General features: G+C 42.5%; 1 protein-coding gene across 1 annotated transcript; it reads left to right on the top strand.

Annotated features, from left to right (window-relative positions):
• The first annotated feature begins 868 nt into the window (after nt 1-868).
• On the top strand, nt 869-24,764 carry ldb3b (LIM domain binding 3b). The gene is made up of 13 exons (XM_073489118.1): nt 869-911; nt 987-1,052; nt 1,757-1,905; nt 4,817-4,973; nt 8,127-8,468; nt 13,521-13,672; nt 14,641-14,716; nt 18,550-18,572; nt 20,149-20,346; nt 21,357-21,380; nt 23,120-23,289; nt 23,389-23,425; nt 24,120-24,764. Exons 5-13 carry the CDS (start codon nt 8,373-8,375, stop codon nt 24,214-24,216), a joined length of 873 nt encoding a protein of 290 aa, XP_073345219.1. The 5' UTR covers nt 869-911; nt 987-1,052; nt 1,757-1,905; nt 4,817-4,973; nt 8,127-8,372; the 3' UTR covers nt 24,217-24,764.
• Nucleotides 24,765-25,776: the final 1,012 nt, after the last annotated feature.

Here is a 25,776-nt window from a genome sequence, read left to right as displayed (position 1 = left end):
AAATAAAAATGGTTTAAATTCTGTGTGTGTCCTCGTGATTTTGTGATGCTTGACCTAAGGCACACATTAAAGGGAAATTCTGGTATTTTTTAACCTGCACCTCTGTTAGTTACATGTGTGTGTAAATGATTCATATTTACCAAAAGTTTTGGAGTCGGTTCAGTAGATCGGACGACGGAGCTGCAACGTGATCCTTTGGGGCAACGCTGACCGCCAAAGTTACGTCCACTCAAAGTGCTGTTTGTGAAGGTGTCTGACAACATTAAGGAAATGATTCCTACTTGTTAAATAAAAAGATCCTTTGTTTTCTCTGAAATCTGTCGAAAGGCGAGTTGTTGCAGGAAGACGACAGTGGAAACAGGAGTTTGTAGTTTACATAGAGGAACTTCAGCTCAAATTTAATTCCAACAACTCACAACAACTCATCTCTGGAGATGAACGACAGATATTCATTTTTCAAAAGATGCAACAACTATTTAATTTCTGTCATTTTTGCTTAATAATGAGTTAAACCAATTAACTTAATTGCTGTCGATTTAGTTTACATTGATTGATTGATTATTGGACTAATCATTTCAGCTCTACGTTAAACTTTCTTTCAGTGCTTTACACCATCCATTCATCAGTTGTCTTTGCTTCTCTGAATAAAAACGTGATTTTTAAGTTTTTAATCATTTTTATTTTTGACAAAAAACTAAACTCCATCTTGTTCTGCACAAACATGTATTTACACATGTAGTGATATCAAACTTAGTTTTGCTGCACCACCGCCCCTCTGGCTTATTAGCCAATCGTTGCTCAGACAGAGGGGATAAAGGTAGGCCGTGCTCCTCCTCCCGACCTCTCGCTTCCTGCCTCCTTGGCCCGTCCACTTCCGGGTCTTGGTACTCGCCGCTAGCATCCGAGCACAGGTAGGCGCACGCTGCCATGCTGTTTGTGTACATTAGTCCGTGTTTCATGTAAATCAAACCGTGACTCTTTAATAGATCCGGCGTTTCCACTGCGGTCGAGGCGATCATTTGGCGTGTTTGCCGCCGCCGACCGGAGCATTGGTGAGTTGTGACGTACTTCTGTTTATTGCGTAGCCAGGTGCTAAGCTCCCCTTCCGCACCTCTCCCTCTGACAGTCTGCTGGTCGTGTGCTGCATGCATGGTGGCTGTCTTCCCCCCGCTGTGTGATTGTCTTCACCCCTCTCCCTCTTTGGATGGGACGCCAATACACCCGGACTGATACCGGAGTTATGGATGCTAAAGCTAACTAAGCTAAGGAAGCGCTGCTGCGCAATCACGGCTACCTGGCCGCTGCCACGTCACTACCGCTGCTGTTCTGCCTGTGTGTGTGTGTGTGTGTGTGTGTGTGTGTGTGTGTGTGTGTGTGTGTGTGTGTGTGTGTAAAGGCAATCTGCCGAGGTTTGGTGTTATTATTTACTTTATCTTCTGTTTAATGGTTGAATTTCTTTTGGTAATCTTTCAGTAGTTTGGGTGTTTATTGTTTTTGTTGGGGTAATTTGTTTATTTTGGGGAGTTTATTGTAATTAGTTTTCTTTATTATTTGTGTTTAAATTAGTTAGGGTTAATCCTTGAGTTGATCTCTGGCCAGAGACTCTTGATTTCTTGTCTTGGTTGATTGATTTTATGATTAATTCAATATTTTTTTTCAGTTTATTAATTATCTATAGTTTGTTGGCACAAATTATAAAATATTGTTTTTCTTTGGATTGTGGGCCCTCCTAATTGTGTTTTTCCTCTTCCCCTAGTGCTGAAAGCGGTGTTGGTGGTGGTTCCCCTGGGTGGTGGTGATCCCCGTTCAAGATTTTCTTTGTTGCACGTCACCTTTTTGCTGTGAGTGGGGTGTTCTCCTTTCTTTTGGATGTTATCTCCCCTGTCACAACCCCTCCTCCAGCTGGTAAGCCTCAGCCTGAATCCCCCCTTTTTTTCTCCAGCTGGGCTACTTTCTCCTTTTCTTCTGTTTGGTGCCAAACCTTGTGTATTTTAAACAATAAAAGTTTGTATACGTGATCGGTGAACTCCGTCTCCTGCCCTCCCTGAGTGAACGAACCTGAGTGTCCTTTTTCGTAGGTAATAATTGACCTTTAGTACGGGTCCTTGGGCCCTAACCCAAGGTGGCGTTGTTGGTATTTGGTACATAACATGGTAATAACCCTCGTGTTGCCACAAACTTGCCGTTGTTGGCAGGATAAACTCAGTGGAGGAGGAGAGCGTGTCCCTCCTCAACCTTCAGTGACCGCTTCTTCTCGGCCAGCCTCTCGGCGGGATCCAGCTCAGCATTTGGGAAACTAGCGCCCGTTGAAATGCGGAGCCAAAGTTCGAGGGAAGCTGCTACTGGCTCACTTGTCACGTTGGGGGATGGGAGAGAGGCTAAGCTAATCAGCGCTTGTCCACACATGGACATGGTTATGGGGGGAGTAACGGTTCCTTGCTTAGTGGACACTGGGTCCATGGTGTCCACTATCAGAGAAAGCTTCTTCTGGCAACACTTCGCGACTTGGGACCAAGATAAACTTCAGTCTTGCCATTGGCTTCAGCTTCAAGCAGCCAATGGATTGCCCATCCCATACCTCGGCTACTTGGAACTTGAAGTCGAGCTTTGTGGTAGGACTTTGCCCCAAGGTGTGGGCTACTGGTGGTCAAGGACCCCCCCAGCTGATGCTTCTCTTCCTGCCCCGGGTGTCTTGGGGATGAACATTTTACGAAGATGCTACAGCACCTTGTTTGAGCAACATGACTCTGCCCTGTTTAATCTGCCCACCGTCACTGAAGCACCAAAGTCTGTGGTGCAGGCATTGCAGAGATGCCATCAAGCCTCTCTGACTTCCTCTTCTGATGTCATTAGCAAGGTTAAGTTGCGAGGCAAGAAAGCTTGCCGTATCTTTGGTGGCACTATGCAGTTTGTTCCAACCACCTGTTCTGCCCAGTACTCTGGGACTATCACGCTCTTTGAGCCCTTGGATCGGGGCCTTCCTGCTGGACTGCTCGCATCCCCAGCACTGGTTCGAGTTGAGGGAGGTACTGTGTACATACCTGTTGTAAATGTGGGAACTGCTGATGTGTTGCTTTACCCTCGTACAGAGGTTAGTGCTTTGCATGAGGTCTGTGTGGTGAGCTTACCTTCTGGTGTTAAGGAGGTTCCATCTTTCCTGGCCACCATTGCATCCCAGGCTGTAGTTCCTACGCTGCAAGACCAAATAGATGCGGTTGACCTATCTGTTTTGTCAGCTGACGAACAGAAGGAAGCCCGACTTCTTCTTTGGAAATATGCTTCTGTCTTTTCCTCCCACAACAGCGACCTGGGGTGCACCAACCTGATAGCGCATGAAATCCTGCTTCTGGATGACACTCACATCACATTAACCAGCTGCTTGGTGCGCAGGTCATCAGGGAAAGCTGCAGTCCGTTTGCTTCACCAATTGTTAGTTAAGAAGAAGGATGGTAGCCTGCGCTTGTGTGTAGACTACCGGCAGCTTAACAACAAGACCCGAAAAGACGCATTTCCTCTTCCTCGGATCGAGGAATCGCTGGATGCACTCACAGGAGCCTGCTGGTTTTCCACTATGGATTTAGCCAGCGGGTACAATCAAGTCCCGGTGGCAGAGGCCGACCGACCCAAGACAGCGTTTTGCACTCCTTTCGGACTCTTCGAATGGAACCGCATGCCCTTCGGGTTGTGTAATGCACCCAGCACTTTCCAGCGACTCATGCAGCGGGTTTTTGGAGATCAACAATGTCAGTCGTTGCTTTTGTACCTGGATGACATTGTGGTCTTCTCCTCCACCTTTCAACAACATCTTGAGAGGCTGGAAGTGGTGCTGCAGCGGTTACAACACGAAGGTCTAAAGACGAAGTTGTCAAAGTGTTCTTTCTTTCAGCAAGAGGTGCGTTATTTGGGCCACATCATTTCGATCGAAGGTGTTTCCACCGATCCAAGCAAGGTTGAGGTGGTAGCCAACTGGCAGCCCCCCACCACCATCTTGGCGCTGCGGTCCTTCCTCGGGTTCGCGAGTTACTATCGTCGCTTTGTGGAGGGCTTTGCCAAGTTGGCTGCCCCTCTACATCGCCTTGTAGCTGAACTTGTGGGGTCCAAGTCTAGACAGTCTGAACAACAAGTGGTGGAAAAATGGACGGGAACATCAGCAGAGCTTTGAGGCCTTAAAATCTAAGCTTACCACCACCCCCGTGCTGGCATACGCTGACTTTTCCCTTTTTATTTTGGAAGTCGACGTAAGCCATGGAGGCCTGGGTGCAGTGCTCTCCCAAGAGCGAGAAGGAAAGGTGCGGCCCATAGCTTTCGCCAGCCGAAGCTTAAGGCCAACTAAACGCAACCCCGCCAATTATAGCTCCATGAAGCTCGAGTTTCTGGCGTTAAAATGGGCTATGGCGGATAAATTTCGCGAATACTTGCTTGGCCACAAATGCATTGTCTTCACAGACAATAACCCGCTCAGCCACCTGACATCGGCTGAGCTTGGAGCCCTGGAGCAGCGTTGGGCAGCCCAACTTGCGTCTTTATTGTGTTGTGTTGTGTTGATTGTTTTTGTTGGGGTAATTTGTTTATTTTGGGGAGTTTATTGTAATTAGTTTTCTTTATTATTTGTGTTTAAATTAGTTAGGGTTAATCCTTGGGTTGATCTCTGGCCAGAGACTCTTGATTTCTTGTCTTGGTTGATTGATTTATGAGTAATTCAATATTTTTTTTCAGTTTATTAATTATCTATAGTTTGTTGGCACAAATTATAAAATATTGTTTGTTTTTCTTTGGATTGTGGGCCCTCCTAATTGTGTTTTTCCTCTTCCCCTAGTGCTGAAGGCTGACGGTGTTGGTGGTGGTGATCCCTTGTGTGTTGTGTGATCCCCGTTCAAGATTTTCTTTGTTGCACGTCACCTTTTTGCTGTGAGTGGGGTGTTCTCCTTTTTCTTTGGATGTCATCTCCCCTGTCACAACCCCTCCTCCAGCTGGTCAGCCTCAGCCTGAATCCCTCCTTTTTTTCTCCAGCTGGGCTCCTTTCTCCTTTTTTTCTGTTTGGTGCCAAACCTTGTGTATTTTAAACAATAAAAGTTTGTATACGTGATCAGTGAACTCCGTCTCCTGCCCTCCCTGAGTGAACGAACCGGAGTGTCCTTTTTCGTAGGTAATAATTGACCTTTAGTACGGGTCCTTGGGCCCTAACCCAAGGTGGCGTTGTTGGTATTTGGTACATAACATGGTAATAGCCCTCGTGTTGCCACACACATACAATAATCTGTAATAGATGTAGCATATTGTCTACATGCACGTTGCCCTACGTGCATCACTAGCAATCGGACAATATGCTGGATCTAAAGCAGATTATTGTATAAACACATGCAGAAAGTTACATATTTTATTTCATTTGTTTATTGCTACTTTACTATTATTATTTATTACTATTATCTTATATTCTGCACTACGTAGCTCAGAGATTTGCTTTGCTGTTTTTGTTGTTTTGCACGCTGACCATAAAGAAATTAATCTTGAACATGTAAATTCACGCACACACATCAGTACGCAGCACCATAATGATTGTGGATACTGCAGACTCTGATGCATCATATTTCCATCAGTGTCAACTGGCCGATATTTTCATAAATCATTAGGTCAGTTTCCCTGAACGGAGTAGATCCATTCCAGCACAGCAGATAACAGCTGGAACATCCTGATGTCAGATAACAGAGTGGCATTAGCGGAGGTCAAATCCGTCCAACATGTCAGGGAGCAAAAGGACATTTGTCCTGCATGCTGTTTGACCTGATAAGGCCTCGCTGCAGAACTATGGCGCCCTGCAGAGGTGAGAGTCGGTACTCTGTTTGCATGAATAGAAAGTGTAAGTGGAGAAAGATGCAAAGAGATTATTCAGTCATTCCCGTCCATTAGCGTCTGAATTTTGTCTCACTCTCAGATTCAGTTTTATTTTATTGATATAAATGTAATTTATTGCCAAAGCATGTTTTTAAAGGTTTAATGTAGGTATAATTAGTGAGTAATAATAAAAGTAGCATTACTGTAATGGTGAAATTCTCCTTAGCAAACTAAAAGTAGGGTTGTAGTACTCACTGTGCAAGGACATGCCACTTTAAATCTAAGCAGCATTTTACTGTGGCAGTTGCTTGTACTGTCATTTGATTTGATTTCTGTAGATAAATGCGATCTTAACATACGTGCAATATTTCCCTCTGAAATGTTGTGAAGTATGAAGTCCAAAATAAAATACTAAATAGAAATACTCAAGTAAATTAGGAGAAACTCAAATCTGCAGGCTTCAGTGTTTAAGTAAATGCATTTAGTTACATTCTACCACTGGAGAGTCAACAAAAAGTAACGAATAATAATGAAACAGAAACAAATAATTGGAAACAAATAATCATATCAAATATGTTGAACAATGAGAAATACTGTAGTTTTAAAACTGAATGTAACAGAACAACAGAAGAGAAGAGATAATGTTAAGAAAGGGGAGACAGTTTTGGGTTTCTTGTGTTGTTCTGCTGGATTTTTTCCGTCAATCTCCGACATATGTTGCTGCTTCCACGGCTACGTCAGCTCTTCACCTCCAGACAAACACAGACTTTTGTTGTTGTCTTTTGTTCAGTATTTGATTTCGGTGAACAATTTTCTTCTTCTGTCTCCGTCTTCGTCTGACCTCTCTGTGTCACAGTGCATCCAATCTCTTAGCAATCTGTGTGAGCTCATACTACATTAGCCGGGCTGCAGGCTCTCTAATGGCCACTGTGTGTGTGTGTGTGTGTGTGCGTGCGTGCGTGCGTGCGCATATGCAATCGTGTGATGTACACACAAAGAAAGGGCGACAAGGATCACTGACTGGTGCGTAATCATGCTTGTTATCCGTCACATCATTGCTGGGAAGAATACTCCACCATGTGCTTTTATGAGTGTGTGTCTTTATGTGACTCTCTCCTGAGCCACTCACACGCCAGCCTCCAAATGACTGATGCATCAAACAGCCAATGAGATGACGAGGCCCCAGAAGTTCTTAATCCTTTTACGTAAACAAACAAGATTGTCAGCATCTCCCAAAACAACACGACCGTTGCTGGAGACCAACAGCAGTCTCCTGAATGAAAGTCCTGCGCTTGTTTAACCCGACATCCATCCTCGACCTCCATTTACAGACTTTTTACTCTTTATACTTCTTCTCCTCACTTCCTCCTTTGCAGCTGTAGTAATTACAACAGCCACCAGGGGTCGCCACCCAACAACAAACACATGCTGCTTTCATTTTTGCCCTATGTGGTTGTTTTTCTTATGAGAACAGGCTCGATAATCTGGATGTTATAGTCGAATGATGGCCTAGCCGTCGGTGCTGCCTTGATTGATTAATTGGCTCAGAGACTATCTCCTGTGTCTTTTTCGATATTTAGAATAATGTGCACGAACATCTCAGTTTCAAGGTGTGTGTGTGACTTATATTCACAAAAATATCAGGACGCGATTTAAAAAAAAAAAACACCCAAGTCTGTCACCACAACGCTAACAGCTGTGTGCTAATTGAATTGTATCCGTATCACAAACACACAAACACAGAGCCGGCAGCTCAGCGGGAGTGGGGGGGGTGTTTCTCGGGAATCGGCGCTGGGTAATTTGTTGTTTCCTTTAGTCGGGCAGAACGAAAGGCTGCGAGACTGAAAAGCAACTGACATCAGTGCACAAACACTGATTACGGATAATGGGGTGCGAGCAGCATGAAGTGATAGCGCTAAGAGAGGGAGGGAGAGAGAGGGAGAATGTGTTGCAGTCAGAGGGGTCTATATTGGCGATGTGAATCGACAGTGAAGCATTCTGGGGCTTCGTGTTACAGGCCTTTTAAGGGGCCAGGGCCCCTGTGTCTCTGCTCACCTCGGCTATTCTTAGGCTGTGTGTCCCTCACCCTCGGCAACTCTGCAGGCAAGGAACTCCTCTCTATCTCAAAATTAAGTTTAAAGTTGATTTTTGAGTTTGCACTTTGTTAAATCTGAGTCTTTGACTTCAAGGTAGGTTTTGTTGTGGCTCAGCTTGACCCTCCAGTCTCTTTCATGTGCATCTGTGTTTGTGTGTGTGTGTGTGTGTGTGCCTCCACTTGTGTGTTTGTGTCACAGACGCTCCACAGCACCTGACCCACCCACCACCACCACCTCCACCACCACCTACCCAAGGGTGTTTGTCCTGAGAGCTGGGAGCAGACGTGGAGAGACTGTAGGGCTGCTGGAGGAGAAGCGAGCAACCGAGGCGGGACGAAAGGATAGCAGGGGAGGACGTGAGGACTAGGGCACGCCGAGCAGGAGGAGAAACCACACAGCCAGCGGGAGTTTGTTAGCAGGAGGAGTGTTGACGTTTAACCGAAGATGAGTACGTACACAGTGACTCTGAACGGCCCCGCTCCATGGGGCTTCAGACTACAAGGAGGGAAGGACTTCAACATGCCACTCACCATCTCCAGGGTAAGGACAGAGCTGCCCTCACAGGCTGACATTTTGTCGTGTCAAAGCATCTAAGATATTAAGAATATGTGACATTGACGAGGTGGCACACAAATCAGAGCAAAGCATATCGACCTTTAAGAAAAGCATACACAATGCACAAAAATGTAAACACCGACGTCAAAAAGCTTCATTTCTGTCACATTTTCCAGCTCGAGCATCCAAGTAAGCGACATTTCGGTGACTTGCAGGTTAAAATACGTGAAGGTGTCTCAGTAAAAACATAAATTTGATTGCAAACTGGAGTTTTTTCAGACGTTGAGGTGACATCATCGCTGGAAAGAATGCTGCTTCAGAAGCAAAATTAAGACACCTGTGAAAACCTGATCGTAAAAGGTTATAACAAGTAAAAACGGGCTTAAAACAAGTCTCATGGTAACTGTGTCTTATATTAATGAGATATTTTGACAAATATACTTGGTAAGATTTTGAGTTTTTGCAGTGTAACTTCTCGAAGTGGAGCAGATCGTGTCACGACCTCCGACTGTAAAATTCACTCCTTCACACCGCCCGGATATCTGAAAACTTTCTCCCGAAAACCACCCTCTCACCTGGTTTGACAGTATCTCGTTGCATGTTCAAACTTCATCAAGCTTGTATGGACGCATGTGCATACTGTATGTGCGTACGATACGTGCGTGCGCAGGTGTGATATGTGTGTGTGTGAGCAGTGATTATGTAATGTTGCTGTGCGCGATGATGACAGGGAGGCTCACATGTAATCTCCAGAGAGATTTCTAGAATAGAGCAGCACTTGAAAGGCTGGAATAGTTTCACTGGAGTCGAGTTTGTGCCGCGTTCGTCGACTTTTAACCGGCTGTTAGTTTTCTTGATCTTCGATTACATCAGGAAATCTTGAAATCACAAGAAATTACTTTACTTCAGGCAATGGTGGAAAGTAACTAAGTACATTTACTCAAATATTTAGCTTAAGTACAGTTTTGAGGTACTTGCACTACACACTTCTGCGCCACCATACTGTAAAATCTCAAAACAGTCATGGAAACCGATTACCTCAAAGTAAAGTAGACGAATAATTTTAAGTTTTTAAAACTTTTTAACTCGTACAACTTAAATGTAAAAGTCTTTACTTGATCATTCTGAGGTTTTCTGTTTCATGACTTTTTCTTTTTAAACTAAAGTCAACTTTTAAAATCGGCAGCGAATAATTCAGAGTTTACTTGACAACTTAATGTACTCATTACTTTTTTCACATTAAGATAAAACTTTATTGATCCCAGAGGAGAAACTCACAAGCTACACTGTAAAATCTGACAGTGACTCTACTTAAATTTTTTTTATAAAAACAAGGAAACCAATTACCTCAAAATTACCAAGTGAAGCAAACTAATATTTTAAGTTGTTAAAACTTTTAAGCTTGTACAACCTCGATCCAACAAGTAAAGTTGACTATTAAAATTTACAGTGTACCAACAGATAAACTGCATAAAGTCAAAGACATTAATGTATCAAAAATTACAATATAATTATATAACACACAATTTTTTTGTAATATGTCATTCTGCACACTGAGTACTATGTATTTTGGTACTTTAAGAATATTTTGATATTAATAGTTTAGTACTTTTATAAAGTAAAACATTCAAATGCACTACTTTTACTAGAGTATTTCTACAATACTTTTATTTAAGAGTTGAGAACTTATTCCACCTCTGCAGAGTTTAAGACTTGTTGCTGCTGTCGCAAATAAAAGCAGACAAGATGATTTATTAGATAAAATTAGGTTATGATAAGAACTTATTTATGCATTAAAGCATCCTCAACCATCAGTACACGGTAGATGTAGAAAGTTGATTTTACAGTGTGCACATACATTTAAGAAAAAGTGTCCACAAACTGCAAATGAATTTGTTTTAACTTCTGCAGCACAGACTTGGCGTCTCTGTCTGGCAGGACTGCTGGTGTATTTACAGCGTTTCCTTTAAATAGCGCTGGAGGAGAGGTGGATGGATGGATGGATGGATGGAGAGAGAGAGAGAGAGGTGGGGGGACGGGAGAGACGTGAGGGGACTGACGGGCAGCTTGTGTTACCTTTAGTAAGCTTTATTGCTCGCTTATGGTCCGCTTCAGTTTCACCTTTTGGACGCGACTCGTCGTTGCGAGGCGAGCGGACGGATGGAGGATTTGATAGATTCAGGAGGAGATGAGGCTCACCTGAGCAGAGCTCCAGCTCCATCATTCCTCAGTCCTGATTGATGCTCAGCCTGCGTTATATTGATTCACAGCTGCAGGAATCTGTTAGTTTATTGTCTTCTGATCCCGGTCTCAGGCAGCCGGGGGGGAAGCTTTGATCCGCAGCCAGCGTGACATTGTATCATTGGATTTGTGTTCATCCTGTGGTCATGTCGGGATCTGACAGGTTAACATAAAACACTGCAGCCTGACAACTCGGGGTGCCATTACAGTTTGACGTAACACCGCCACGGTTTGGATTTCTGTCTGCTCTTGCTAAGAAAAGAAAGAGGAATGAGGGCCGTGTTCATTACGTGTTGTTCGCCAAGTTGAAGCACTGGCCATTAAATATGTGACACAGCGAGCTGTTTATCTGCTGCCCTGTGATTTCTTACGTGACTATTCGCGGGATGAAATAAAGGCGGATGTACATGCTGTCTTAAAGGTGAATGGATGGAAAACAGCTCTCTGGTGATTGGCTGCCATGTTGATAAGACACGTGTTGAGGTATAAAACTTGGAAGCAAAGAAAACTCCCAGTGTTGCTCTTTCATTAACATCCAATTTTCGAGGATTCAAGTCTTCGCATCCATTTCCTGTCTCTCGTCTGTTTTGTCCGAAGCGTTTGATGCATAGGAAAACACGTGAGGCAGAGCGTTAGGACGGTGTCACGTCTCTGCATGTGTGTTTGATTACTCGGAGGCAGCCGTGCAGAAATAATTCTCCTGCCTCCTCCTGCAACTCTGCTTTCCGCCCACACACACACTTCGACACACAGCGGCATAATAGCTGTAATTCAAAAAAGAAAATTAAAGGACAAGAGTAGAGAGAACATTATGTTATGTAAAGTGGTGATGCTGTAGGTAAAAATGTGGATTTCTATTTGATGTAAACAGAAAGAAAAAGATTTTGTGTGTGAATGTCAGTAGCAGGTGTGTGTGTGTGTGTGTGTTTGGGGGGGGGCTCAGCGGGGTCAATCGCAGTGAAGCCAGGCAGGCATCAACAGCGCTGCTTATTTTTAACTCTTTAACGAGTTGACTGTAAGCTTAGACCCAATACTGTATGCCCCAGGCCTCTGGGACCGCTTAAACCTCCTCTCTGTGGAGTTTAAGTCGGGCTTTGTGGTAAAAACCAGGAGAAAGAGGATTCGGCTGAAGGTCAAAATGTGACTGAAAGTTGAAAAACGTGTCGGTGAGCTGAGCAGTATTGACTCGATGAAGCTGCTAAGCTAAATTTTCATGAATGAAGGATGCACCGTACCAATCGCTGTAGGGAGGCTTTAGGAAAATGCTGGTATCGGTCAAGGGAAATCCCTGAAAACGTGGTATTTTGCACGGGGGGCGGCACCTTACATCGAGTGTTGTGGACCTGATGCACGTTCTCGTTGGCTCACATTGGGTGTCTCTTCACTTGAAACATGAAATCATTGTTCGTCCTGTCCTGTCCCTATAAAACCAAAAGTAAATCCTGATTTAATCATTTAAATCCAGAACATGAAAGTATTTTTATTACATCTGACCAAACTACGACTGAAAAGTGGAAATATTGTTTCAAATAAAAACAATAAATTCACTAAATCTTATAGTAAAAAGTCATGAAACAAAACTCTCATCACACAAACTCTGCCAGCTTATCACACAACTGTTTTTGTAACCGAGCATTTTTTATACCATATCACGTAAAGACATATCTTTCCAAAAGGTTTACCAGCAGAAATCTCCTCATGAAATCACCCGAACAACCATACACGGTACAATCTCACCTTCCATGCACACAGATGAGGTCAAATACACAAATTATTGGTAAAACAAAGTGCACTCAGGCCGCTGGCTGAGACAGTCAAGGAGCACGCTGAAGCCTGCAATCCCATCCAGGCAAAATACCAAGTTTTTAGGGAGTCCCATCAGCTAGCTAGGGGCTAGCAACAAGGTGGATAACACTATCAAGATACTCCAGAATTGGGATTAAAATACTTTTCTGCAGTATTTTTGTTTCAAACGACTAGGTAGTCATCTCCATGCCACGCGTGCACACGTCATCCACGATGAGGTTACTTAAACTGTTAAAACACTACAAATAAACAACGGTTACGTGAATATTTCCCACGGCTGATGGCTGAAACAAACAGGTGGATCAGGAACCTCTTCAGCATCCACCTGAAATGCCCAAAGCTTCCACAAACAGTCGTTATTGGACTTGTAGATACAGAAATACAGGGGAAAACCTCACACTTTCGGACAAGGCTGTGCTACTGTACTTTGGAGAGTCTAATATTTGCTGTACATATTTAAAAACAGTTTGAGCTACAACTTAGATCCCTGTCCTGCACTCATCATGGCTTTGTTATCATAAATCCTGCTGCTTTTACTCATTTCAGTGCTGGAGAGACTTAATATGCAGCAGAGGAGACTGATTAGACTCTTAGATAAAATGTGGTTCCACTCTGTTGATCAACTCAACACAGAAATGTTATCCAGCCCTTCATCTGCAGAGCTGATGGATTAGTTTATTCAGCTTCATCAGCTTATCTCCTCTCTACCTTTAAGGCTTATTTACTGAGCTGCAACACACACACACAGCATAAATAACCGTGTGGAGCGAGACGCTACATCTCAAGAGGAAAAAAATGAAACTGTCAAATGAACAAACTAATTCAATTTTCTTTTTTTCCCACAATGAACCCAGCATTCATAAATATCCGCCCAATCTGTAATGCATATGTTTGTGTAACTGCATATGTTTTTTAAGTTTGTGCGTGTTTCCCTGAGGAATTTTTTGTCAGTGCCGCGAGCGTGACCTTCTCCGTTGACCCCCTCCATAGATAACTCCGGGCAGCAAGGCGGTGGGGGGCAGCCTGGCCCAGGGCGACATCATCTCAGCCATCGACGGGGTCAGCACCGAGGGGATGACGCACCTGGAGGCCCAGAACAAGATCAAGTGTGCCACCAACAAACTGGCACTCACCATGCTGAAGTAAATAACCAGCACACTTACACCAAAGCAACATTTTAGTAGATGATGCAGAAGCTAATTTAAGCTGGAAAAACACAAATCAGTATATGACTTTAGTTCTTCAGAATAAAAGTTACATATGTTTATGCAAAACCACAGATAAGTTCAAACTTTACATTTCTTTATGCTTGAAGTAAAACTTTTTATTTTATGTTTTGACACAGTAGAGATGTCCTGACTTGTCATGAAAAAATATCTGTATTTGTTGGCACAAAAACGACTGGAGACGTCCTGACTTCTCGTCAAAAAAAATCTGTTTTTGTTGGCACAAACACACAAGAGATGTCCTGACTTCTCATCAAAAATATGTTGTTGTTGGCACAAACGTCCTGACTTGTCATCAAAAAATATCTGGTTTTCGTTGCCACAAAAACGCGACAGATGTCCTGACTTCTAGTCAAAAAATATCTGTTTTTGTTGACACAAACACGACTGGAGATGTCCTGACTTCTCATCAAAAATATGTGTTTTTGTTGCTGGAAACTGTCCCGAGGTCTCCATTGAAATATCCAGTGTTGTCCTGCTAATAATTGTTGACACGCTGTGGTCCCTCGTCAAATATATCCAGTGGTTTCACACTTACAGATCCTGGCAACCTTCTCCCCTGTAACTACAGTGCAGCACCACCCCCTCCACCTCCACATGTGAGAATCAGGTCATAAACATTTAACGTGATGTGACAAATATTGTAGAAATCAGTATGGTACGTAGCCTATGACACGAACAAATGTGAACACATCAGTGGTTTGCAGAAACATCAACTGCCAACATTTTGCCATGGTGACTGGACTGGAACATGGCCACAGGCGTTGCTTTCATTGTGGTCATGATTTATTAATAGCTGTTTTTTTTCCCGTTTTGGGGTAAATTTCTTAAAAATGTAAAGTGATAGCATATTTTAAAGTTATATTTCATTATTTTATCCTTAGATCAAGACGCCCTGCACCAGTTCCCACAGCAACTCCAAGGATGGACTCACCCATGCCAGTCATCCCCCACCAGAAGGTACCAACACACCTACAGCAAGAAGAGACAAATCAAAACAACCCCAACACAATCCATGCAAACACATCATGTATATCTGTATAATTATTCATGTTTGTATGTATGTCTGTGATATTTGTTTTGTCCTCTTGTCATACTGAGAGAATAAGACAGTGTCCTGCTGCCCTCTAGTGTCAGATATTCACAGTGCAACTGCAGGGAGCCCTGAGCAGGGGTCAGAGGTCAGACAACCAAAACCATCAACCAAATGAAAGAGACAGACGAAGACAAAACAAGCTGACACCTTCACTCTCATGTCACTTTCTTTTCAAACATTCTACCTTGACCCCTTCTCGTCTTTTTAAGGAGTTAGATGAAGCGTTCTCCAAAAGGAATCTCGTCCGAGTCTCTAAAAGAGATCCAGAGCTCCCGTCGACTCCGGTCAGAGCTCCTGCCTCCTCAGCATCATCTCCAGCCGGCCGGCTGGGGCAGTACAATTCCCCAATCGGCCTTTACTCTCCTGAAACTCTCAGAGAAATGGTGCTGATGCAGGGAAAGTTAGGAGAGGGGCCGGCAGCTTCCAGGGGAGTTTCGTCGCTGGGGTAGGTTGCCAAAGTGACAAATAACCTCCAGTTATGTAACGCTTAGAGAAGATTTAACTCCTTCAGGGGAAACCCCAGAAAACCCACAAACCTGACTTAACAAATGTAGCAACAGCACTGCTTTCCACTCTGGAGGAATGAAGCACTGTCCCCATTTAACCTCACATTAACAGGACCGTGATGAGAAAGTATGCTCAGAACTTTCCCAGCATTCATCCCTCCCACACGTGGCACTATTTCTGGAGCGTACACACAAACATACTGTATGTACCTGGCTGGACTCCACGTAACAGGACGGCAGGTGATCAGACTACAGGGTCATGTAGGGATGTTTGACACAGGCTGATCTCAGGCACTCTACTAAAGGTCGACCGTCCTCAACGCTCCGCTCGAATGACTCAAATGCCATGTGGTTCAAAATAAAGTGAGGTAAAAGTGGACAGCGGTTAGACGAGGATATGAATGAGCTCAGTTCTTCTGAATGATCCCGACTCTTTTACTGCGAAATCAAAATGAAGCCAGGGGGATGATGTTGCAAAAAATCTTTTTCAGGAAGTCTTTTTGCTGCTTCAGCTGACTGATTTCCCTCTTTGAGGCTTTTTATCTTCCAGCTGTCGCAAATGCAAAATGCCCGGGACAGAGTTTTAAATCCTGTTTTTGCCCGGAAAACCACAGACTTGCTTGCAAAGCTTTTTTGGTGTTTTTTTATTTGTTGGCGAGGTTACAAGAAGGTGATGATTTGTTGCTACAGAAGGGTCGGCGTGGCTCTCAGTCACAATGATTTCAAACTATACACTTTCTGCTGTTTTTTGAAAAAAATGTTATATCCTTGGGCTGCAGCTAACAATGATTTTATTGACTACTTGATTAATTGTTAGATCTGTAACATAGGTGCCCAATTTTTTCACTTGTACGGCCAAAACAGAAACTTACTGATGGACCAAGGGGGGGGAAAGCAAACACTTATTGTCTTCTATTGAAACCGTCAATAAATGATCCATCTATCAATAATCTCTGACTTCTCTACCCACTTGTTACTGGAGACATACATTTTTTTGAAGGTCCAGTAATTTCCTAAAGAAGCATTCAAACAGAGGTAGTAGTTGAGGACTACTTTCAGTCGCGCAAATTTGGTGCTCTTGGCAGCAGGACGGTGTGTTTGAGATGGACTAAAAATAAACCACGGTGCTCCCGTTCATCACAATGAAGGAACGTGTCACAACATAATAAAATCAGACTTTAATAACACAAACAATGCTTGTTAGTTGGATCAGTTGCCTGCTGGTTTGGGGATTTTCTGACAATAATAAAAATACAAAAGCACCATTGATATTACACTTATTTTTGAAGTATGAATCAAAAAGGCTTTGGTCACCTTTGTCCGGGCTCAAGTGCCAAACTAGATGTACTCACTGAGTTCATGAGTCAAACCATTGAGTGGCCATTGAGTGAACCGTCCCCAGTGGCACGGTGTTAGTTTAGAGTTAGGGTGACGCCTCAGTCATGGAATACTTGATAGGTGTTAATAAAGGGCACGATCTCACGTCCAGTATCAGTGCTCGCTGATGCGTTCCCCCTCTGTAGCCGAGGGTAAGTCAGGTGTCGGAAAACGTGCTCCGGCTGATCGCAGGACGATGGCGGCCGTATCATGCCGGGGGCCCCACCTCATGGAGGCTCTGGCACACGCACACGCACACACACACACACACACACACACACACACACACACACACACACACAGAGAGAGCAGCTGTTGATGGTCATGGAATGTTCCGCTCTGGTTACACGCCATCGTCCTGAATCCCCTGGATGCCCCCTCGCCAAACCTGAGATAGCTCCCCCCCGTTCTCTGTGGGGAGATGTCTCACGTGTGAGTCACCTCAGAGCACGTTCCACTTTAAAATACTGTACCCCCTGAACGCATCCCTGTACTGTACGGACCAATCTGCCAGCTGATTTATGTGTAGCTCTGCCCTTTACTGCAGAGGAACCGAACACACTGACACTTACAGCAAGAGCAGAGAAAGGTAGCACATAGGTTGAACCTGATTAGCCTTCGGGAATGATTTAACATTAACGTACTGCTTCTGTCCGACCTCCACGGTCGAGAATTGATAGTGCTGCACACTAGAGTTGATTAAACCAGACAGAAATTACTTGCTAGTTTATGATTTAAACCCTTTAAATAGTCAAACTCTATGATTTCTTGCATTGTGATTGGAATAAAGGAATAATTTAATACAAATGTGACGCACAAGATACTGTAAATTTCCAATTTTGGCCTGGCAAGCGTTTCCAGCCCATTTAGGAAGATCGCTTGTTCTTTAGCGGCCCTTTTTCGGCCTTTGTCGGCACGAATGCGACCAAAACATAATGATTTAAAGGCAAAGTGTGCAGGATTCAGGGGATCTATCAGCAGAAATTGAATATACTATTCACAATTATGGATTATAATTTTAAAAAAATGGTTTTCATTAGCGATTAATCATCTGAAACTGAGAATTGTTGTTTTCCATACCTTAGAATGAGACTTTAATATTGAAGCGAGGTGTATTCAGTTGGTTGCATTCTGAACCTCAAAGCTAGATGCCATTAAATCCTACACACTGAACCTTTAATAATAATAATTGAGGGGGTTTTTTCAAGTAAAACTGATTTCATTGCTTTTACTTTCCGTTGTTTTCTTCAAAGTTAGTTTATGGTTGGAGGAAAGATATTTCGTGTAAGTTTCGTAGATCATAAATCGTTATTTTAATGGCATTTGTTGACCACACAACTGGTTCAACAGGATCTGCTGGACACAAAACTTGATAAAAGCGATAAAAAGTAAATACCTTACATAGCTACACCGTACGCAACCTTTGAAGCGCGGTGCCACCGCACATCCGCTGTCAGCTCGCTTTTGTCTAAATGCATCAGCCGCAGTCTTGACATAAGTGGATCAGGTGTTGTGTTTGTGTAGTCGTGTGTATTTGTGGCTGTTCTGTGCTAAATGTGTCCTCGTCCTGTGTCATGTGATTGAGACACTTGTGCTCTTGTCAGTCACTCCTGATGATGCAGGGGAAGCTGGGAAATATCCCACTGATGACAAACAGCTGCTATTCTAACCTGTACAAGGGATTACAGCACAGCCCTGTAGCAGGATAGTTTCCTACAAACACACGCTGCCATTGTTATCACCAAAATACCTGTGGTGATTCATCACCTTCTCTTTTTTCTCTGTCTCTGTCCGTCTGTGCGTCACTTTTTCAGGTTATCGCAAACACAGCTGCAAAGTCAGTATTGTTGTATTTCTCTGTATATAATGTGCATGAAGTATACATCCGTAGACAGCGTATTCGTGTTTGTCTCTCGTGATTTTGATCTCATGAAGTTGAACTGGAGCTTCAACATAACTGCAACAGCTTATTGAGTGTGTTGGTCGTTTGTTTCTTCGGGTAATAATAACTGGTGGCTGAAAATCCAAGACATGCTATTAACAGCATCTGGTCCCCAGAAGTGGAAAGTATCATGTACTTGTATATGTACATTATACCTCACTACATTTACAGGACGGTCAAAATGTCTGAGAATGCTTCATATAAGTTTAACAATTGGAGTGAAAAGTTTAATCTCTGAAAAATGTCCATGATTTTCAGAAAATCATTATTAAATCTTAGTATTTGGTATCTCCCTATTCTGACCAAATGACAGCATGTACTGAAACTGGCATGGACTCCACAAGTTCGTATAAAACCTGATGACTCATGTTTCCCAGCATGGTTTGACAGTGATCCACGGAGTTTCTTGTGATGTTCAATGGGGTTGAACATTTGTGGACTTGTGGAGTCCATGCCAGCTCAGGTGACTGTGTTAATATGTATGTTACTCTGTATTTGCTCAAGTCATAGTACTCCATGTCATTGCAGTTATTTTAGGTTAATTTTATGAACTCTTAATGAATTATTTTGCAAAATATCTGTCAAGTAACGAGCAGTACATGTGCAGCAGGGACCACCTTATACTTTTAATACTGCTTACTTTTTCTTAAGTTTTAATGTTGAACTCATAGTCCACATTTATATCACCATGTGTTTTCCACCTCTGCTGGTCCTCTTGTGCTTCCATATTCACTTTGTGAATATGAACGGATTTTCAGTATATTTCTGTGTGATGGCAAAACAGTCCGTGTGTGTTTCTTTGTGAGTAGTCGTCTGGCCTGACCTGTTTGTTTTAAATATTAGCATGTTTGGGTTTCTTTGGACCGATATGTCAGCTTCACTCATTGTGTTTACAATAAGTAAAAGCTTGCAGTCATTGGACTGTAGTGTTGAAGTTGTGATGGACGAACCTTGATGTTTGACAAGATGTGCTGTGTCCCAGAATCAAACACTGAAAAATAATCTTTTAAAAAACTGTCTTCAAATTTGGAAACAAAATTTAACTTGTCACTCTGAATTTTATGCTATTAATTCTGTTTTTTAATTATATTCTCTTTCATGCCTTATCAGGGGAAATAACGTGCCTCCTAATGATTACATTTTTTGAAAACTTCTGTTTGGTGACATCTTTGATTCATATTTTTCTTTAGTTTGGACCCGGGACACAGCTCCTTGTGGTGTGAGGTGTATTTGGTCTTTCCGGTTGAGTGTTCACACTTTGAGTCTCTCTAAAAGCAGTAATTGAGCGGTACAACAGCCCTGCCTGTCTGTCAGTAGTTTTACTACATGTTGACCCAGATTCCTTCCTTCACTTTGGTGATTTCTCTGTCGTTTCTTTCCCCTCTCCTCTCCCTCACCTGCTAACCTCTCATCTCCATCCCCTGCACCTGATACCTCCCCACCTCTGACCTCCGACCCCCGACACTGACAGTGTGGAGTACACCCCCAGCTTCAACCCCATAGCTCTGAAAGACTCGGCCCTGTCCACCCACAAGCCCATTGAGGTGAAGGGTCCGGGCGGAAAGGCCACCATTGTTCACGCCCAGTACAACACACCAATCAGCATGTACTCACAGGACGCCATCATGGACGCCATTGCAGGGCAGTCGCAGGCTAAGGGACACGACAGGTGAGGTCATACAGCCCAGCTGATCCCCTCTCTAGTCTATTAATGCTCTCTCTCTCTCCACTCACACACTTGGCATCACATCACACTGATCAAACGGCTGGCGTGTTGAGAAATTAAAGGGTTGGTTCACCCAAATTGCTAAAAAAAAAACATACTTCCTCACTTACTGCTAACGGTATCGAACAATGCAGATGGATTTGTTGTTTTATTTGCCAAGGCTTTGAGATATCCACAAAAAAAATACAGTCCAAATAAAGATGTTTATTCCTGACACTTCCAAGAGTTAAACTCTCCTGAGTCATTTCATATTTTAAGAAGTTTAAGGTAAGTTTACGTAAAACCTTGAGGAAGAAGTCAACTGTGACTTCTAAGAAGCATTTCAGTAAAGACACATTAAACGACAGCGCTCCGCCAAAGTAAGCTGAAGCTGAAGATTGTTCTTTGTGGAAATCTGAAAGTACAGCGAGCAGTTTGAATCGGTTCAGTTTCTGCAGCGATAAAAGATCAGCTGGATTTTTAGAAATAATGAGGTCGGAGTCTGAGACCCCCCAACGCTCATCCACCCACCATTTTAAAAAAGTAATTTCTTTGTCAGGGGAGGCTGTTCAATTATATTTCCTGACAGTTTTATATAAAAGGAGCCATTTTTGTAACAACTGCTTATATAACTGAACTCTAACTAAACATCTAACTTAGAACTTTTCCCTCTTTTTCTTCCATACGTATGAGGAGAAGTTGAATATCTCAGATCCTTGGCAAAAACACATTTGAATGGACCAATCTTTACTTAAAAAGCAGCATTTGGACGTACGAGCCGACCTTTAGCCTTCGCTGCGACCACTCAGGATGTCTACTCTTGTATGCCCGGGGCTTTTCCATGTTGTCTGTGTTCGTACTCCTCCTTCACCCACTTTCCTTTCCTCATTCCATCCACAAAAAAAACAACCAACCACACCTGTGCCGTCCTCCACCCATCCCTCCCCATCCTTCCTTCCTGGTCGTGACCTCAGTGAGGAGGCGGGCTCCCCCTTGGCGTAAGTACAGCGGCGCTTCCTTTTTCCATCCCGCCTCTTCCTCGTTACGTGTCTCCTTTTGTCACACGATTTCATAACAGCTTGTGCATCGCTCCACGTGTCTCATCAACTAAAATCCCACCTAAAATACTTTAAAAGCGTCTGTTTTTTTAACTCTTTCCTGTATTTCTGAGGTGTTTTGTGTCAAAAACAAGGTGTCTGATGGACAAACTCACTAACCAGAAGGCCATCGTGGACTCGGTTACGTGTGTGGAAGTACTTAGAAGTACTTTGACCAAAGTGTGAGAGTGTTTAACGGTGTTTTTTAATTTATTACTTTGATTTCTTGGAGTCCTCCTCTCGATAAAGCAGCCTATGGCATCGTCACAGCCTCGGGAACCTGATGTCATGGCATGGGAATGTTCTGAGTATCCAATCACAGGTTTTCAAACGGGTTCTGCCCGATCGGTACTGACTCCCTTGTTCTAACACTTATTAAAAAATTCTAAAAAAGTTCATTTTCCAGTCATGTTGCTGTGTAAACTCACTCCATCTATTTATCTACTGGACCACTACAGAACATACAGGCTCCTCCTCCGACGTGGACCTGTGGGACGACACAACGATGAACAAACAGACTGTGTGTAAAGACACACAAATGCAATAATTGATCTTAATGTAATAACTGCCCATAATGAAATAAAATCTGATTACATAAAGGTTGTAATTACAGAAAAAACTAAAGTTAAAGCTTATAATTTATTACTTAGTCATGCATACAACTTGTGCTCACCCTACAAGAAGTGATGAAAGAAGTGTTTGAGTCTTTTATTCAAATAAAACTGTAAAAAGAAGAAAAGTATTAGCATCAAAATTTACTTAAAATACCAAAAGTAAAAGTTCTCATGGTGCAGAATAATTTGATCGTAATTATTGATGCATCAATATTTAAGCATCAGTGATGTTGTAGCTTGCAAAGGTGCAGCAATTTTTTACTACTTATATGGACGACTGGAAACTGCCAAAATCATAAATAAAATCAAAAATAAATACATTTAAAAATAAAGTAATTAATGAATTCAATGGCAAATTAAGTCGAAAAGTAAATGAATTAAAGGCAAATTAAAGCAGAAATATCTATTTATGTCTCATTTTATGTATTAATTAATGGCTACATTTATTTTTTTATTTTATTTTTGGTGCTTTTTTTCTTTCTTTTTCTTTCTTTCTTTCTTTCTTTCTTTTTCTTTTTCTTTCTTTCTTTCCTTTCTTTCTTTCTTTCTTTCTTTTTCTTTCTTTCTGATCTCTGCAGTTTCAGTCCTCCCTCACTTGTCGGTATATTATACTATATATACTATTAAAAACAATTAAAATGACAATAAAACCACATTTCTGATTATTTGTACACCAGACTATTAGTGATAAACCCTCTCGGCCTCGTCCTCTACAGAACCTGCAAACAAGAGGATCACTTTATCTTTAACTGATTGACTTGATCGTGTGGAGGAAACCAAACGTTAGATACCGACAAGATTTTACACTTATTTGATGAAAATTAGAAAGCAGAGAACCTTTTTCACCAACATTTTTTGAGGTAGACACAATAAATACACACAGATATGACATTAACATCTCTTCAGTTGTAATTATAGTTCACTCTGGGCATTTAGTACATTACGATCAATCTATTACATTTGTGGGCTTTATATCCAGCACATGCTGCACACTCAGAGTTCTAACAGTATCTCTCTGCCCTGCAGCGGCGCTCTGCCTGTCAAGGACCCTGTGGTAGACTGTGCGTCTCCAGTTTACCAGGCAGTGATCAGGCCCGGAGAGACACCCCAGGATATGTCTGAATGGGCTCGTCGTGCTGCCAACCTGCAGTCCAAGAGCTTCAGGATGCTGGCCCACATCACTGGCACCGAATACCGTCAGTACACCGACTCTTTATTTCTTTCTTACCCTCTCTGTTGATCTTCTTCATGAGTGAGTCCTTACCGAGTCCTCTTGTTCATTTCTCTCCATACAGTGCAAGACCCAGATGAGGAAGCCTTGCAGAGGTCGAGGTAAGATGGGAAAAAGTGAGAGATCTGATTTGTAGTTAAATACCTCTAAGTTTACCTGGCTGCTCCCAAAAAGCCTAATATTATTATAATGTGGACGCAGCATGACACATATTAGAAATGATAATATGATGCGTAACGCAACGTACAAACTTAAAGGTGCAATACGTAAGAGTTAAGAGTTCAAAACATTCAAAAATTAACCAAAATCGTGAACGTGAAGAGTTTTGACATCATGTCAAAGACGTTTGTGTTTTGCGTAGATGTGATATCTACTGAAGTTAGCATGCTAACCAGCTAGCCGTCCATAGCTCCTGTGCTAGCTGTGTAAACACCAATTCCGTCGTGGTGGTCTGGCTAGCTGCACGGCTAACTGAGCTAACAAGCTACAAAAGCTAGGGTCATAGATGTATAAAAAGAATATAGTTAGCAGCAGTTAGCAGTTATTTTGGTGATATACTACTACTGTATGAATTCAAGTCTTACGTATTGCACCTTTAATCTACATCTGTGGTTTGGAGAAACCTACAACTAGGCTGTACCCTTCCACTCTGTGTGCTAAGCTAAGCTATTTAGCTGCTGGCAATAGCTTCCTCTTTACTGTACAAACATGAGCGTGGTACCAACGATCTTGTCTTACTTAAAATCTCAAATACGACCTGATGTAACGACCTTTTCCTGCCTCCCACGCCATTAGAGATAAGTTCGAGTCAGAGGTGAAGGGGCCTCGCTTCGCCAAGCTGAAGAACTGGCACCAAGGACTGTCCTCACAGATCCTCAACGTCCAGGAATAAAGAGGAGCGTGAGCGAGAGGACATGTAAAGGAGGACATGGACAAAAGCGCAGGAGATAACAGGAAGAGGGGGATAAATTATGGAGGGGGGAGGAAACTCCTCCGCAATGTGAGATAGTGTTGTAGTGTAGATTAGTAGAATGTGAGACACTAACTGTTAGTGTGAGAATGCTATGTGTTCATACGCTCGATATATTACTTGTGTCCGTCTGCTGCTAAGACCTGATCTCGCATTTGGGTTTTTTCTTTCTTTTCTTTTTCTTCGTTTTTCCTGTTTGTTTGGGTTCTTTCTCTCTTAAATGAAAAGGGGAAATTGTACAAAAAATAATAAGTATTCAAGTGAAATTGAAGAACTGACGATGTTTCTTTTAGTACATGAGAAAACCAAACTGCATTCACGATAATATGAATTTTAACACTTTGAGCATGCTTGTGAGAAGGCACACGAGGACGAATACACACAAAGAGATTTTACCTACATGTATGTAAAAAAATGCACTCAAACAATGTACCGATATCAATGTGAATAAATGTTTTCTTAAAACCAAACGCCTGAGTGAACTGTTGTAAACTCACTGATGACTCTTCTGCACGGCGTCGTGTCACAATTGATCGAGTCGAGTCGTTCCTCCATCGACGAGTCACATCTTCTGTCATTTCCAGTGCCGTCGGTACGGCGGAGGGGCTGTTTTGACTTTGCAGTGACAATCATCAGTCAGAAGGAGCATGTGATAGCTTTTGACAGAGTACTATGACTGGTTACTAGCTGGTGGCGACGTGGATAGTCACACAACGAGGTAGAAGAGAGCTGATTATTACAGCTGCTTTTGTTTAATGAGTGAATTATATAAAATACAGACCCAATTAAGGAGTTTTTAACTGCCTAATTTAATACTGATGCCTCTTTATGACCTACAGAAGCAAATGAGACCATCAGCAAGAAAGATTTGATATCTTTCTTTTGTTGTGCCTGACACCAGGTCTGATTCCCTGCAAAATCGCAGACCAGAGGAGCCAGTGTTTAGCTGGCTGTTAGCTTCTCCAACAGGCTAACATAGATTTTAGCTATTAAACAGGCTAACATCGATATTATCTCCAGTATTATAGTAGTATAGTCTCATCTAGACATTTATGGCAGTTATTTTGAATTTAGGACAGGGTGTACGCCATCTTACTTTAGGATATTATCAGTTAGGACAGTTCTGTAATAACTAATATACTATCCTGAGATAAGATTGAATATTTACTTAAATACAGTTGTTTCTGTAATACCCCAAAAGCACAAAATGTCCTCCTAGACTGAGCTAAGATAAAAGACTTGGCCCCCAAAAATCTACAAGTGATGCTCTAAAAGAGGAGCAACAATTTATTCTAACTGTAATTGTAACACAACAGAATGTATGACTGTTTGTGGTTGTGGGTTTCATACGTTTTCTGTGATAAAATGCTTGATCAGTCCCTTAAAAAGAAGCATCGGTAATCAATACTTGTGCTGTGTCATGATGCAATATGTGTTGATGCCAGCAGAGGGCAGTGGGAGTCTGTGCAGCCAGACTGAAAA

Source organism: Pagrus major, chromosome 20, assembly GCF_040436345.1.
Source record: "Pagrus major chromosome 20, Pma_NU_1.0".
NCBI classification, from domain to species: domain Eukaryota; kingdom Metazoa; phylum Chordata; class Actinopteri; order Spariformes; family Sparidae; genus Pagrus; species Pagrus major.
Note: the sequence above shows the minus strand (reverse complement) of the source record. Positions and strands in the feature narration are given on the sequence as shown.